Source organism: Zonotrichia albicollis, chromosome 2, assembly GCF_047830755.1.
Source record: "Zonotrichia albicollis isolate bZonAlb1 chromosome 2, bZonAlb1.hap1, whole genome shotgun sequence".
Taxonomy (NCBI): domain Eukaryota; kingdom Metazoa; phylum Chordata; class Aves; order Passeriformes; family Passerellidae; genus Zonotrichia; species Zonotrichia albicollis.
Genome location: NC_133820.1, coordinates 62,183,814 through 62,198,842, shown reverse-complemented (window position 1 = coordinate 62,198,842; position 15,029 = coordinate 62,183,814). Strand labels below are relative to the sequence as shown.

At 42.0% G+C, this 15,029-nt stretch overlaps 1 protein-coding gene and 1 long non-coding RNA gene across 8 annotated transcripts in view; one reads left to right on the top strand and one right to left on the bottom strand.

The window, feature by feature from the left end:
- Positions 1-15,029, top strand: part of STARD13 (StAR related lipid transfer domain containing 13) — a 295,636-nt gene that overhangs the window by 244,598 nt on the left and 36,009 nt on the right. For all 6 annotated transcript variants that reach the window (XM_005482468.3, XM_026790616.2, XM_005482469.4 and 3 more), the window contains 2 exons: positions 11,079-11,150; positions 13,158-13,239. In XM_005482468.3, the coding sequence (XP_005482525.2) occupies positions 11,079-11,150; positions 13,158-13,239 (154 nt within the window). The remainder of the gene's footprint in view (positions 1-11,078; positions 11,151-13,157; positions 13,240-15,029) is intronic.
- LOC113458656 (uncharacterized) overlaps positions 171-15,029 on the bottom strand; it is a 40,778-nt gene continuing 25,919 nt past the window's right edge. Inside the window, exons 4-6 of one of the 2 annotated variants that reach the window (XR_012579015.1) lie at positions 10,781-10,964; positions 7,052-8,935; positions 171-2,930 (exon numbers count right to left, since the gene is read on the bottom strand). This is a non-coding gene — a long non-coding RNA (uncharacterized LOC113458656). Of the gene's footprint in view, positions 8,936-10,780; positions 10,965-15,029 lie in introns of both variants that reach the window. The other variant, XR_012579014.1, reaches the window with a different exon arrangement.

The following is a 15,029-nucleotide window of genomic DNA, read 5'->3' as shown; positions in this document are numbered from 1 at the left end:
GTGTGAATAAGTCACCATCTGCTGTTTGGGGTTCTTATAAGGAAGTAATACACAGGACATCTTTCTCTGTAGGCCCTTGCATGAAAAGAGGTAATAAGGAAACAGTGGGATCTAAAAACAGATCTGCTTGTAGTGTTAATCGGCTGATAACAGCAGATAACACTGATAACACCAGGTGAGAGCTCAGCACTCTGCATTGCAGACATGGATTTGGACCTCAGTTTGGAATATTTGAACTCTGCTCAAATTACTCATCTCACACAGAACTGCAAAAGAAAGTGTTTTAATCTTAATTAATGATAAACAAGAACTGCGAAGTCTTTTTTATTAATACATCAAAGTATTATCTCCAAGGGGAGTTACTTTAATATTAATGTTCAGTGTTTAATATTAATTCACAGCATGAGGACCACCTCAGATGGGTAGAGTTTCTCTGATGTATATCTGATTGCCTGTATGTAATTTGAACATCTCCAGAACATGAAGGGCATAATCAAAGAATAATTAATATGTTGATAAGGAATTACGTTTTGTTCTATTTATCTGCATAATTCAGAGATTCATCAAAGTTTATGATGACAACATCTGTCTTTTGGGGTATTGTTTATATTTTCATTCAAATTATAACATGAAGCATTCTCTGCATTCCATAGTGCCTTTCATCTGCCGAGCTCCAATTACTGTCTGACCAATTAACTTCAGTATTGCACACATGCAAACCACGTTGGGTACTGTGGAAAATCTAAGCAAGGCATTGAAGCCTGAAACTTGACCTCTAGTTTAGGATACTGAGCTTGAAAACCCTGATTTCCAGGGACATTAAATCTTTGCATTTAATTGGAGTTATGAATACACATGAGAGTCAAAACTAATGGTCACACCAGCACTACATCCTCTTGGGAGCCCTCTGAATGTCAGGGCACTCCAGAGACATCTTGTATGCTGCTTGAGTTCAGGCTGTCTGGAAGTCTGCCCTTGCCTTGCAAGATGCAAGAGATGACATTTTTCAAAACCTTGTAAGGACAGAGTGTGGCTGCAAGCTACATGTGGTGGGGTCCATCTGCTGCATCCAAATTCAAACCAGATCTCAAGGGCAGAGCACCAGACAAAACACCTTGGGCACTTTATGTGCAGTTAAGAAACATACCTTGTGTACAGATTGAAGAATTTACTACTCTAGTGATTAAAGTATTAGCAATCCAATACAAGAGTTGGTCCAGCTACAAAGATAATAACACTTATAATTCCAAGTATAAAGTTATGGCAAGTTTCCAGTAGCGGCACAGTTGGAATTGATATATATATATATACTTCCTATTGGCTGTTCCTCTCCTTGGCATTGTTCTTGCCCTTCCTGTGACTTTCTGGATTCAAAAATCAATAGTGCTAGTTTTCCTCAAGATGAAAAGAGGTGTAGAGGAGCTTACAGTGAGTCTTCATCTGAAATTCTTTGTTAAGGAAAGTATGATGTTGCTGGTGGACATATCTTCCTCCTTACTGTTGGGTCCGTTCAGGGTTATCTTTACACACTTCTTGAAAGAGTCAGACTCACTAGAATGGTTGAGGTAGGAAAGCACATCTGGAGGTCATCTTGTCCAACCCAATTGCTCAAGCAAGGCCATCTGTAGCCAACTGTGTCCAGGTGGCTTTTGAGTATCTCCAAGGATGAGGCCTCCACCAGCTCCCTGAGGAACATGTACCAGTGCTTAGTTACCCTTACAGGAAATAAATCTTTCATGATGTACAGAGCCTTCTTCTGTGTGTCGGTGTGTGCCCATTGCCTGTCTCTGGGCACCACTGAGAACATCCTGGCTCTGCCCTCTTTGCACCCTTCCTTCAGGTATTTATCCTCACAGATGAGGTTCCACCAAGGCTTCTCTTTCCCATGCTGAGCAGTCACAGCTCTCTCAAGCCTTTTTTCATCTCTCAGATGCTCCAGGCCCTTCATCATCTTTGTAGCCCTGTGCTGGACTCACTCCAGTAAATCTATATTTTCCTTTTACTGAGGAGCCCATAACTGGATGCAGCACACCAGATGTGGCCTCACCAGTGGTCAGAAGAGGGAAGAATCACCTCCCTTCACCTGCTGTCAGCCCTCCTCGTGCAGCCCAGCATGCTGCCTGCCTTCCTTAGCAGAAGGGCACATGGCTGCTTCGTGTTCTCTTGGTGCCCACCAGGCACCCAGCTTGATTTCTACAAAGCTGCTTTGTAGTCTTTTGGCTTTTCACTCCTCAACAACAGTGATTCAGTAGAAGATACTGAAGATGACAAGAATATATAACAGGCATATACAGCATGAATAGATACATATAGCTGCAGTTTCACTGACTACTTATTAGTAAGTCTGGAGGTATTGGACTAGGAATGGCACATTGCAAAAATCTCTTTATAACACATCCAGGGAGCAAGAAGTTTTCTAAATACCAGCTGGACACAGTATTTCCCTTTTCAGTGTGAGCTCAGCAGCTGTTCCAATCTTCAGGCCGCCCTTTGGTCCATAAAACATGGAAGTTTAGACGCTGCCTAGATCTCTTAGCTTGGGAATCCAAAGCCAGAAACTTGTAAAAGATGAGTCTGCTTTCAAAATTTAACTCACAGTGACTCTAGGAGTCACCAGAAGTTTTGAAGTTGATCCCGAGGGATGAGATTGTTACCTCTTCTCTATCTATTAGATAGTGTTTCTTCCACATTAAAAATACTATATACTTTATGTTAGAGTCCTTAAAGACTCACATTTTCCAGACCGTTATCCCAACACGTTTTTCAGTGAGCATACAGTGCTCATGTATAAGATCTCTGTTAATTCTCAAGTCAGCAGGTCTCAGCTTTCGAATGACAGGCCAAATATGTGGGATGGGCAGTGTTGTACTGAAAAATGGGTGGGTGGTACTCAGTCCTCCAAGTCTATAGGAAGCCAAGACTCATGGGGGCTGTCAGAAGGCAAGAAAAAGAATATAAATCCTAATGGAGAAGGAGGAGGATGTGAAGGGAACCAAGTTCTTAATCACTTTTGTCCATTAGCAATACCAGAGTATTTTTCTTAGGACTAAAGGGAGGAGAGCCTGATGTCCTTGTCAGCTCTCGAGATATATATCTATATAATGCAAATTTATTCTAACTCATAAATCCTGTTAGTGGTTTCAGCTGGGTAAAGTATTCTCCTTGTTTCTTGTCATAAACTGCTGCAGCATTCTTTTGTGCAGCTGCCACATTTCATCCTAATGCAGCTGCATTTCGCCCAGGGATGAAGTGATCCCTATATATAACTTTCTCTTCAGTTTTTATAACTGTTTAAAGGGCCTCAAGATGAGATGTGGGTTGCAAGCTATTGTTTTATTCGTGTCATCACAAAGTGCTGCATTGTACAAATCAATTGTAAGCTAAGAAAAGTGGCTTTGAAGTGATGCATGAAGATAGAGATTTTTTGGGTTAGGATGGATTTAAAATCCTGTTTCAGGAATCTGTAAGGATGATGACAAAAAATGGGAAACAAGCTAGCATGAAGTAAGGTTGTATAAACTGAGTGGGCATGTGGGACTGTGGGTAGCAAAGATGTCAGAGAAATGAATGACAGAAAGTTAAAGTGGCTTCATAGTGGAAGACATGGAAAGGAAAAGAGAAAAGGAAACCAGCAGTAAATAGGAATGATGATGATGATAAGGAGCAACCAAAAATCTCAAGAGGACACTCAAATGAAGACCTGAATCTCTTTTTTTTCTCACATTACTGAACCATATAACATGGATGAGATTTTCAGCATTGGTTGGGTCTGTTAAACATCTTTGCAGTATTATTAATGCTATGTCTGAAACGTTGAAATGTTTAAACCACTTGGTGTCCAAATCTCATTGCATTCTTATGTTCAGATGCCTGATTGTGCTGTACACCCGTTACCAGGAGTTTCCTTGGAAGTCTATATAATGGGAGAATTCCCCAGGGAGTCGATTTTATGCTAGACTTTCAGGAACAGTAATGGCTGCCTGATAGAGTGGCTAATTGCTCTGAAGTAGGAGTCCCTCAGGACATTTCCTGCTCCTAAGTTCTTCAGTGTGTCCCTGCATGCCTGCTGTCTTGGTGTGCTGGCTGCTTCGGTGGCCCCTGCAAGTCCCCTCTCAGCCCAAAGAGCGTGTGGAGTGTAGCACACTGCACAAAGGTCTCTCCTGCACTGCAAACTCTGATTTCCCTGTTGCTGTTTGCACAGCCACCTTCTCGTTATTTGCATGAGGAAACTCATTGCCTTGTACCCCTAGCTGTGATGATGCCTAGATGTAAAAAATTCAAATACAGACACTGTTCCCAGACCTGTAAAGTTTTGTGCTTGATGAACCTGCTATAATCTCAGATCTACCAGTTTTACCAGCATCCCATTAATTTGGGAAAGGAATTCAGCATAATCCTTTTGCTGAAGGGAGACATAGCTTCCTAAGTCCTTGCTGGAATAACACACCTGTTTTTTCTTGGGAAGTGCAGCCTTGCTGAAGATAGAAGGCTGATGAGAAGTCTCCCAGATGGTCTGTACAGAATTTGGTTGTAGCAGAGAACAAAACAATTATTGTAGTCATTGAAAGAAACATTTTATACAGTCCCAGACTATGTATGAGTAAGAGAAGTGTCAGTAGCTCAGAAGGAAAAGCTGGATAAGCTGATCATCTAACCAGGAAAAAGCCTTTTCATAACACTGCCTTTAGCTTGGCTTCATTTATTCCTTTCTGGAGAATTCTTCTCCAAATCTGTGGTGGTAGCAGTGAGTAGTTAGATAAGGTTCCAACTCATCTCCTGATACCAGTGTCATGTGGCAATATCAGTTCAGATTGCCTTCCTTCTTTTTTATTCCCTCTTTTTTATTAATCTCCCTGCTTTTGTGCTGTGTGTAGAGTGAACAGGAGTTCCCAATTTCCTATTTTTATATTACCCCTGATTTTATACCATTTTAGCATAACCCTTCCTTATTCATCTGCTCTCCAAGGTAAACAGTCACACTCTTTAAATCTCTCAGCATACAAGATTTTTTTTTTTTTCATGTTCATAAATAATCAGGCTTCTCACTTTCAACCTCTCTAAGAAGTCAGAGCATGAATGGACACATTTGACTATTACTCACCAAGGGTAAAGAATTACACATAAAGGAACTACTCATGAAAGATCTTTTTCTATTGACATTTAAATTATATTCAGCCACAGTAGTTTAAAAGGTCCGTATTTTATTATAATATTACTAGTACCACAATGTTCCATGAAAGGTTTAGGACTATTAAAATAACACTTTGACAGTTTTATTTGTCCCTTCCTTGCAAAACATAACCTTGTCTCTAACACTAATTATATGGCATGATATAAAATAATTCCAATGAAATTCCACTTTTGAAAACCTTATTATCAGGATTTATTGATGCGTGTGCACCATAGTGCAGTAAAACCTATAAATTCATTGTATGCTTATGGTTTATTTTATTTATTATATATTTGTACTATAAATGGTAATTTTACAGCTGCATGGTACAATTGCTGTTGCGTTATTATTGGAATTATTCTGGAAAAGTCCTACAGAGTGGATGGGAATGGGGTAAGCCATTAAACCTCTACCTAAAAGCATGAAAGGTTATTGAAAATTGTATCTGTCCTTATTAAATTGCATGGGGATTTTTCCTTAGGGAATATGACAAGTTTTTAATTTTTCCATGCTCTACACCAAGTGCTTCCACTAGTGAAGTGAGATGATAATACAGCAATTAAGGTATTAACCTGCTCCTTACAAGCTGTAGATCATGGGATCATAAAATCATAGAATAGCATTGGTTGGAAGGACCTTAAGGTTACAAGCCCCCTACAGTGGGTAGGCAGGGACACCTTTCACTAGACCAGGTTGCTCACATGTGAGCCCTTGTTTTGCCATGAATTTCCTATGTGAGTTGAAAAGTCATCCTTTCTCCTATTTACAAATATATTCATGTTCTTTCCAATTTAGCACCCTTACACTCTAATTTCAGAGCTCTGAAGAAGCTTTACAAATGCCTCTTAATGGAAACCTATCAGCCTTTTGTGGTACATTGTAGCTGTGGGATGGTAGGAGTGATGCATTTACATGTCCAAAATTTGGAATTTGGATTGTCCAGACTAGATTTCTAAGGGTAACTGAGGAGTGGGATAATCCTATTTTTATGGCCAGAGAAGTGTCAGACATCCAATTCCCATCAACCTCACCTCTAACTTGTATATGTACTTCTGAAGTGCTTTAATTCGCCGTCTTTGAAATAAGAAGAGTAGCATAGATAAATATCCTAAAGACTGTGATAGAGAGCCAGGAGAGTAATGGCATCCATTGCAGTATCTCAGACTGAGCTGCAAGAAGAAGCTGAAACCTGCTAGAGCTGTTCTCATGCAGCTTCAGCCTGAGTGAACTTCTCCAAAGAACTCATGGTCCCTCAAGAGCGCTCTTATGGGGAGACTTCAGAGTGGTGACATTGCTTGTTGGTGGCTTGACAGGTTTATGGGACACAAGGGTTGTAGCAGGACCTGTGAGACAGGGCTGTCTGAGTGCCTACAGCTGCCTGGAGCATGCCTCAGCTCTAAGACTCCATCAGTGTTTCCTCCCCAGGAGTATTCTCTGGTTTAACTTTTGCACAGTTCTGCAGCAATTCCTGAGAGTAAAAGGCATTTTACCACCCTGGGTTGAGCTGAGCCTCCAAACTGACCCTAGAATGCCAGGCAGCCTAGAGTTTTGTTCTGGGAGATGCAGCACAAACTCATCCCAACAGTTTTCCTCCTCTTGCAGGAAAGAGTAAGACAAGTACCAAAAGTTGACGTAACCGGACTAACCACTTGCTCACTCATGCGGCTCCACAGTCAAATGCACTTCTTTCCAATTAATTGATTAATCATTTTCTCTAACATCCCTAGATATTTTATCTGAATATACTAAATTAGATTTAAGTGGTGAGCAATACAGGGGGAATACTAAAGTGAACATTAACAGTGATTTGTTACAGAAGATGAACAATAAAGGTTATCACATAAAGTTGACATAAACACAATAGATGGGGTAATTATTTACCTTATTTATTCTAGTTGCTAAATCTTTCACTGCATTGTGCCAAGGGACATCTGCATTTTAAATAAAAATGTAAAAATAAAAAGAGAGAAACACCAAAACAGAAGACAGAAGAAAAAGGCAAAAATATGATGAAATACTGATATCTAGACAGGAAAAAGGAAAGGACTATAGTAACTAGGTCTTAGCATTGATATTTGTAGATGGTGATAAGTTTCCAAGCCAGAAAATTAATTTATTTACATGAGTTTCTCCTGAGAGAGCTGTTCACCAAACAACTTTTTAGACTCTTTAGACTTTTTAGACTTTTTAGTTCTCCTGTGCCCCTTCATGAGGGAAGGACTGTTCCATTGGTTTGACTTTCTTGAGCTTGTTAAAACACAGCTAACATAAATTAAACAGAACCCTTGGAGCACTTGAATCAGTTTGCTAATCCACCAGTAGATCATTCCCACCACTTTTGGAGGGTTGGTTTTCTACCAGCTTAGGGGATTGAGCTGGGTCTCTGAAGGGTTAGCCGGTGTGCCACAAAGGGAAGCAGGAGAAGCAGTCAGCTGGCTTTGGATAGGCAGGACAAGGATGTCCCCTTCAGAGGCAGCTGGCTGCTAGTCTGGTGTTGGGCAGAAACAAATCATTTTGGGAAGAATCAGAGAAAGTGTTGGAAGAGCAGGAGCGATGACAAACAACTGTCTCCATTTCAGCCCCAGAACAGCCAGAGCCACCCACATGGTTTGTGGGAGACAAGCTCAAGCCTGTTTAATACTAAAGATAGACTCAAAGCCAAGACCCAGCTCTGCTCAGAATATTTGTCACATTTCCTGATTGAACCTCTCTCCTCATTTTGCCCTGAATTGTAACCCACTACCAGTAGAAAAATGAAATGGAAAAGAGAAATTTGTTTTCTTCACGCTTCAACTAGAAACTGAAAAAAACTCCTTATAATTCTAGTCCTGTGAGACATACTGACAGTTGTCAATATTTGGGACTGAATTATTATCTAGCCTTAATAATTAATGATTGTTGTTAACTGCTGCCCAAGCAGGTGGAAAGCAGTGGGCAAATTATGCCTAGGTTTTTTTCCAGCCACAGAGCAGAAAGAACAGTAGTGCATAAGGACAAACCCACCATCAGGTGTGCAGGGGCAAGCAGCCTTTTTGGTCCTGCCAAGGGAAATGCTGTTTCTGGGTCAGTGGTGGCTCACAGGCTTCTGGTAGGAGCTGTAGGAACTGTGCCTCCTGCCAGCCTTGAGCCATGTCCTCTCTGAAATCACTCTTTTCACCATGACAGCCCTTCTCTGTGCTGTTGACAAACTGCCTTGGTGCCACCTCTGAACACATGTGGGTTTCCAAGTCCTTCCATGTTGCACCAGGACAGTGCATCTGCTGGAAGCAGGATACAACCCCTGTACTAGCCTGGAAATGGGAACAGAACTGGGACAACACTGCCAAAAGTATTTCTACCACCCTCCATTGACACCGCCACTGAGGTCTTTTTGGTGCTGCACATCTCTTCCCAAAGAAGTCTTCACTAATGTTTCACTATGAAGAAAAAGCAAATATTAGGATATGAGCACAAAAAGAGAAGGTTAAACTTAGCATGTCAAATTATTGTTCACACATTGCAGTAATGAAAGCATCTATATTGCATTCTGAATTATAACTTGGATTACATGCTCAGGGCAGAATAGCAGAAATCATCTTTGATGTCTGCTGAGGACTGAATCCTTTGTTGTGCCTTTTCACCTAAACTGTAGGAGGGACCAAGAGTGGAATGACTGGAACAGGTGCCCTTGGCCAGCAGGAACAAACTTGTATGAGCTAAGTCTTGTTTTGGGCTGAGCCAGCAGCCTGGTGCACTTCTGTCCTCCTGCTGTCCTCTGGAAAAGACCTGAAAGAGAGATATGGAAGGGAACTGGGCACTGATACTTGTCTTGAAACTCAGTGTCCTGGAAGATTAGCAAATCCTACTCAAGGCTGAGGTAGCCATTCAGAAAATGAGAATACTCCCCAGAAATTCCTTCATGGAGGATATAGAGTCAAAGTTTTGAAAGCAGAAGTTAATCAGTCAATTGTATTTGACTGAATACAGTATGTTGCAAACAACCTCATAAAAAAGAAGTAAAAAACAAACCAAAAACACCACAAATACCTAAAACCAAAATCTCAGAGAAGAGTGAGATCTACTTTCTTGTTTATTCCCTATAATTACTCAGCCATTGCAACCTGAGATTTTTTTAGATCTTGTTTGGGCTGCAAGAATATTTCTCAGCAAGCTCCTCTGAGCAGCCAACTGCAAAAAAACACTGAAATATGATAAGCGTATAAGAGCATTAAATGGTAGCATTCTCCATCACCCACAGCCTCTGTCAGTTGTGTTTCCAGGCCAGATGAAGCTAGAATGTACGTACAGCTGTTCTGAGTTGTAAAATACATTTTGAAATGGGATTGATTTGTCTGTGATTCATGAGATTGAATTAAGCAAAAGAAAAAAAAGTATAAAGACTTGTCTTTTTTCCAAGCATTTAATAGAAATAGTCTAACTGGAACATAATAGAGATGTGCTTTCAGCACACAGATGTGCTGTAGTGAGAGCCACATTTTATGTAAGCTGCTTATTCTTTTGTGCACTGTCAAGAACTGAATGTACTTTCATACTCCGTTTTTTGGCCTTGACATGAACTAATGTCAAAGCAAATGAAGACCCGGTGGTAAATCCTTTTCAGCACTGCTAATGATTGTGACCATTGTGGAGTTGTTCCTGGCTGTCTAATCGTCTTTGGGATATTGAGCTTTTGATACATAGACCTTGTATTCTGAATTTTGATTTCTGCAACAAAATTTGCCGGTGTGATTCATTTTGTAGGGGATCAGAAAGGTGTGCAGGTCACACACTGCAGACTACATTCAAAGCAGATTTTACAGTGAGCTTCAGTGGGTAAAGTCATTAAGGGTATAATGAGTGATCTGAACAGAATTTCATGGGCAAAAGTTCACAACAGCATGTCTTACCTATAAAAATGCATTTTAGTAGAAAACTGATTTACAACTGGAATTTTTTTCACATGCAAGGCAAAATATGCAGAAGAGCAACTGAGCCTGATCAGCTTCTTCCAGTTCCATTGTTTGCTTTATAGTTAGGGTTTTGTATTATGGCTGTCTAGACTTTACAGCCACAAATGTGCCAAAACCTTTGACTGGTTCATTCAGGTTGATTAATAAGCAATATAAAATGTCTACTTTCTTTAACACCTGCCCACTCTGTTTCTTCGTGCTTTGCAAATGTAAGAGATGCAGATATGTCCTTTGACTTTGATCCTGTAAACCAAAACTGTTCAGGTGGTAGATCCTGATCTAGGTTTGGACAGCACAAAGAGATGTTTCCCAGGTTTCCTCTGAACCCCACCTTTGTGTGGATGGGCCTCTGTTTTCAGCTGTTCCCCTGTTGGTCCAGGAGCAGCTGCACATGCAGGCAGTGCAGGTGCTGGGCAGGGCTGGAGCCAGCACACTGCTTTCCAGAATGTGAGCCCATGGAGCTTGGTAAGAATAGAGGTGCCCCTGCAATTGTCCCTTCAGTATCATGCCACCTGCAGTGGGGTTTTCCTGGCAGTGCTTTCCATGCATTTCATGTGGCATTCTGCTCCTCAAGAAATGTCAGAACAGGAAAGAACACAGTGCTGCTCCCTGTCACCCCATTTTCACCCTGCTCCACCTTCACGACTTGCCAGCAACTTACCCTTGGGGGAGGGTAGATCACAGAGCCACAAACCTGGCTGAACAACTTCTGCTGCAGGGAGATGGTTAACACTTGGTCCCAGCCACCAAGGGGCTTTGTGCACCCCAGGGTCCTGTGGAGACAGGCAGGTTTCTCAGAGGGACTCTCTTCTGATGCCATAGTGTGATTCAGAGTGATGACAGTACTGTAACGGCAAAAACATCCTATCAAATTTCTTTGTTATTTCTTTGTCATTGAAAGAGCTTCTAATTCAAAATAACAGAGTGTGAACTGTTTTCTCTTTCCTCTTTTTGCTCAGAAATCGAAGCAAAGGAAGCGTGTGACTGGTTACGTGCAGCTGGATTTCCCCAATATGCTCAGTTCTATGAGGGTAAGTTGGTCTTTCTCCTCTTTGTGCGGTTCTGAAAGTGCACTGGGCCCTCGCCAGGAGAGCTTGCAGTCAGCCAACTGCACATTTGACTGAGTTATGGCCATGGCTGGATGCTTCACAAAGCTTCAGCTGCTGGAGTCATACCAGTGCATGAAGAAAAGTAAGATTCTTACCCTTGTAACCATGGGAATTTTAAAAAAAAAGGGAGGGGACATAGCTTGTGTAAACCCCAAAGGTTAAAACAAATTAATACAAAATATCTAAAAACATGAGGTTATTTTCTAAAAACTTTCTGAAACGTGCCTGAAATAAAGACAGTAGAAATTATTGAAAATTTCAATCATGCTGAAAGTAAGACTGAAAACTCTGCAGAGTTACCAAAAGTGAATAATCTGAGTTGCACTTCACATTTGCAAAGTAAGAAAAGCTGACAGTTCAGTGCTACCTCAGTGCAAATGGTGGTGTCCCCTTCCCAGGTGCTAAGTTCATGCCCAGGGAAGCAGTGTCCCCGAAGGCAGGGCTGGGTTGCACTGCTGCTGTGTTCCATAGAGTAGTTTGGAGACTGGAGCTGAGTTTTTCCTTCTCTTCCCAGCTTAGTGCTGAGAGGGAAACTGTGGTTGAGCCTCGTTTTTCCCAAAGTGCATGTTCTCCCTGGCAGAGACACCCAGCTCAGGCCACTTGGGCTTATTAGCCAAAAGGCAGCCCTGCCAAACACCTCTGGACACCTTCCAGGGTCAGCATGAGTCGGAGGCAGCACACATCCACTCATGGAATGAGGCCCAAGGAGCCTCATTGTTCAGAGCCAAGTCTGCAGGGAATCAGCTGGGACACCACCCCTCCCCTCGTGTGGGGCTGAGGATGGCAGGGAGTGGGAGCTGAGGACACCCCCGTGCCCAGCTGAGCTCCATCAGGGCCTGTTGGGCTGCTCAGGTGCCTGGGCACAGGAGCACCATTCAGAGATGCTCAGGTGGCTCCACAGGAGGCAGGCAGGCTCTGTTAAATCCAGCAAGGAACTAAGACTAATAAGCCTGCCAGACCAAAACTGACACAAATATGAATCTAGCACAGTCCCTGGGTAGCCAGCAGTACTTCTGTGTCTGCCTTGTATTCAGAGTATGTCACATAGTGACTCCCCCAGAGAAAGGAACACCTGCTGCCTGCTTAACTCAAAAGGATGTTCTCTCTAAAAAACAACCTGTGCTGGGCTCCAACAGTTCCCATGCAGTCAATATGTGCTCTAGACAGACTATGTCTCCAAAAACAAGGTGCTTTTCACAGGCATCTATTATGTCAGTGTGAGCAGTAGTGTCTGAAAATGCTGGCTGAAGTTCCTGTGTCCCAGTGTCCTGCTGAGGTACGTAAGCATGGCAGAGCAGTCTGGAGAGCAGCCACAGCACTGGAACCCATCCCACTGTTACAGAGCTGTGTCACTTTTCATTGCAAATGTCAGCTTCCAGCATACTATTCTGGCTTTTTAGCTAATATTGGGGATTATAATTCAGTTTGAGGGGTTTTTTTTGTCTGTTATTTGAGTAACCCTCTGTCTGAAATCATTGTTATTTGGATCTGTTTTAAAAACAAAAGGCACAGAACATTTCTGGGGCTTTGGCAAAGTCTGTCTAGCAAATAACTCATTAAGCCACTGTAATGAGAAGGGAAAACCTTGTTGCTCATGTAAAATAAGTGTGGTGGTAATTCCCTGATCTCATCCATTGTGCAAGGTGCTAAAATGAACAGCTAACAGTTGAGTATTTTTTAAAGCTAAAATGAAATAATTCTGCTGTCACTCTAGTGCAGTGGACGTTCAGCTATACCTTTAACAGAAAAAAAAAAAAAAACAGAATGGTGTAAGAAAGGGTCACAGATACAGCTGGAAGGGAGACAGCTGAGTGAAATTGGTCATACTAGATTTCAGTGAGCAAGCACATGCAAAGCAATTTAGATGTAGATAACATATTTTCACTTGAGCAGCAAGTGGTCATCTTAATAATGTGTCTCCTTTTACAGACTCCCAGTTTCCCATTGACATTGCTGCAGTAAAGAAAGATCATGATTTTCTTGACAAGGACCTTGTAGAACCTCTTTGCAGGTAAATAACACTCCAAGTTTCTTTTCTGATAATTTAAAAGCATGAGATGATTTTTGACTGTTGGTATAGCAGCAGTTGAGGTGTGTGCATGTCCAGGTGCATTAAGTGATGAGATCTATAATGCCACCATCCTGAGTTAATTTCTCTTACAGAAGATGCTGCAGTAGGGGACCCACTACATCACAGAAAGCATCACATAATTTGAGAAGACCCAAATCCAATGGATTTGAAACAGATGCTTTTTAAGAACTAACAGTAGTGCAAGCAAACCCTGAATAAATAAGGGTCACATTTGAGTCTCACACTAATAACTCCTATATCTAAGTCCAGCAAAAAAGATGACACTTCATTGCAGAGAATTCAGCAAGCCCTTTTCTCTGTCAGCAGGCACGGTTTGCATGCTGCTGTGATTCCCTTGGTACTCTCATTTGGCACCAGTAGCAGAAGTGGGACCAGACCCCCCAGTAGTACAGATGCTACAACTGATCAGTGCTTTGGCCCTCCCAGCTGTCCTGTGTCTGCTGTTTATCTTGCTTTTTGTACTCTGTGATGAATATACCATACTGCATTGCTCAAGTCCTGTCCCCCAGGACTCAAGACACAGCAATTCTGTGGCAGTTTTGCAAAACCACATTGCAGAGACATTGTTCCCCTCTTCTTTCCCCTGTGCTCAGCTCAGGCTGGTTTTGCTCCTCTCCTCTTCAAGTCAGGACAAAGGAGCATCTGGCCCTTGACTGAGCAGGCTTCATTACATGTTATGGAAACTTTCACAACACCAACATCAAGATAATTGTCAAGACTCTGTTTCCCTTTCTGCAACTGTGGCTTAAGTCAGCAGAGATGGCTTTAGGAGATGCTGTTCCACATCATACTGTACATTGTAAGGATTAATGAGTTTGTGGTGGAAGAATGCAGAAAAGGTTTCTGAGAATCACCATAAATAGGGGTGATAGAGACTTCATCTAGTCCACCTCTCCATCCCAGACTATGCCCCCCTTCTTGGCAGACCCAGGTAGTTTCTGGACATAGCTGTCAGACTGCTTTTCCAAAATTCCCCTGCTGCAAGTTGCTTCTCATGCTATCTATTATGGCTATGGGGGACGGAATATTATCTGTGTCTATGTAATAGCCTTTGTGTCTGAAGGTAAATCAGTCGGAAAGATTTGGATTCTCCAGTGATCTCTCTCACAGATGCCTGAGAACAGAATTAATTGCAGACTTGATCCACTGCTGTTCTGTGCTGCCTGCTGAGAGAGATTGCTGGGCGGGGGATACCTTCTTCCCATACATTTGTACATCCCCCTGCTTCAGTCTGGCATGATGGAAGACATGCTTTGCTGCAGTTTGGGAACTGGAAAGTGATAGAGATAGGAGATTGAGATCTCTTCCCCTCTGCCCTTTACCACAAAATTGAAGGACCATTAAAAATGCAAGATGTCTGTTCCTGCCCCTTTCTTGTGAGAGAAAACAGTGAGATATTAGTCATTCCATAGCTCTGTGATGTTCCCTAATCATTCTTCTCTGAAGTAATTTGCAATGGTGGTGCTGCAGTCATGGTCACCAGGCAACCAACACCTACACAGCTAAAAATGGGAACAGCTTATCTCTTGCTCTTTCAGCCTTTCTGTAGACTCACAGATACACGTACAGTTACTATGTTGATATATTTGTGAGGATTATTTTCAAGCTGAGAAGTTAGAGACTTGGTTGGGTTGGGGGTTTTTCTCTTTTATTAAAACATGAGGGTTTAAAAGATTAAGTAGCAGCTAGATACATGCACTCATGGGGAA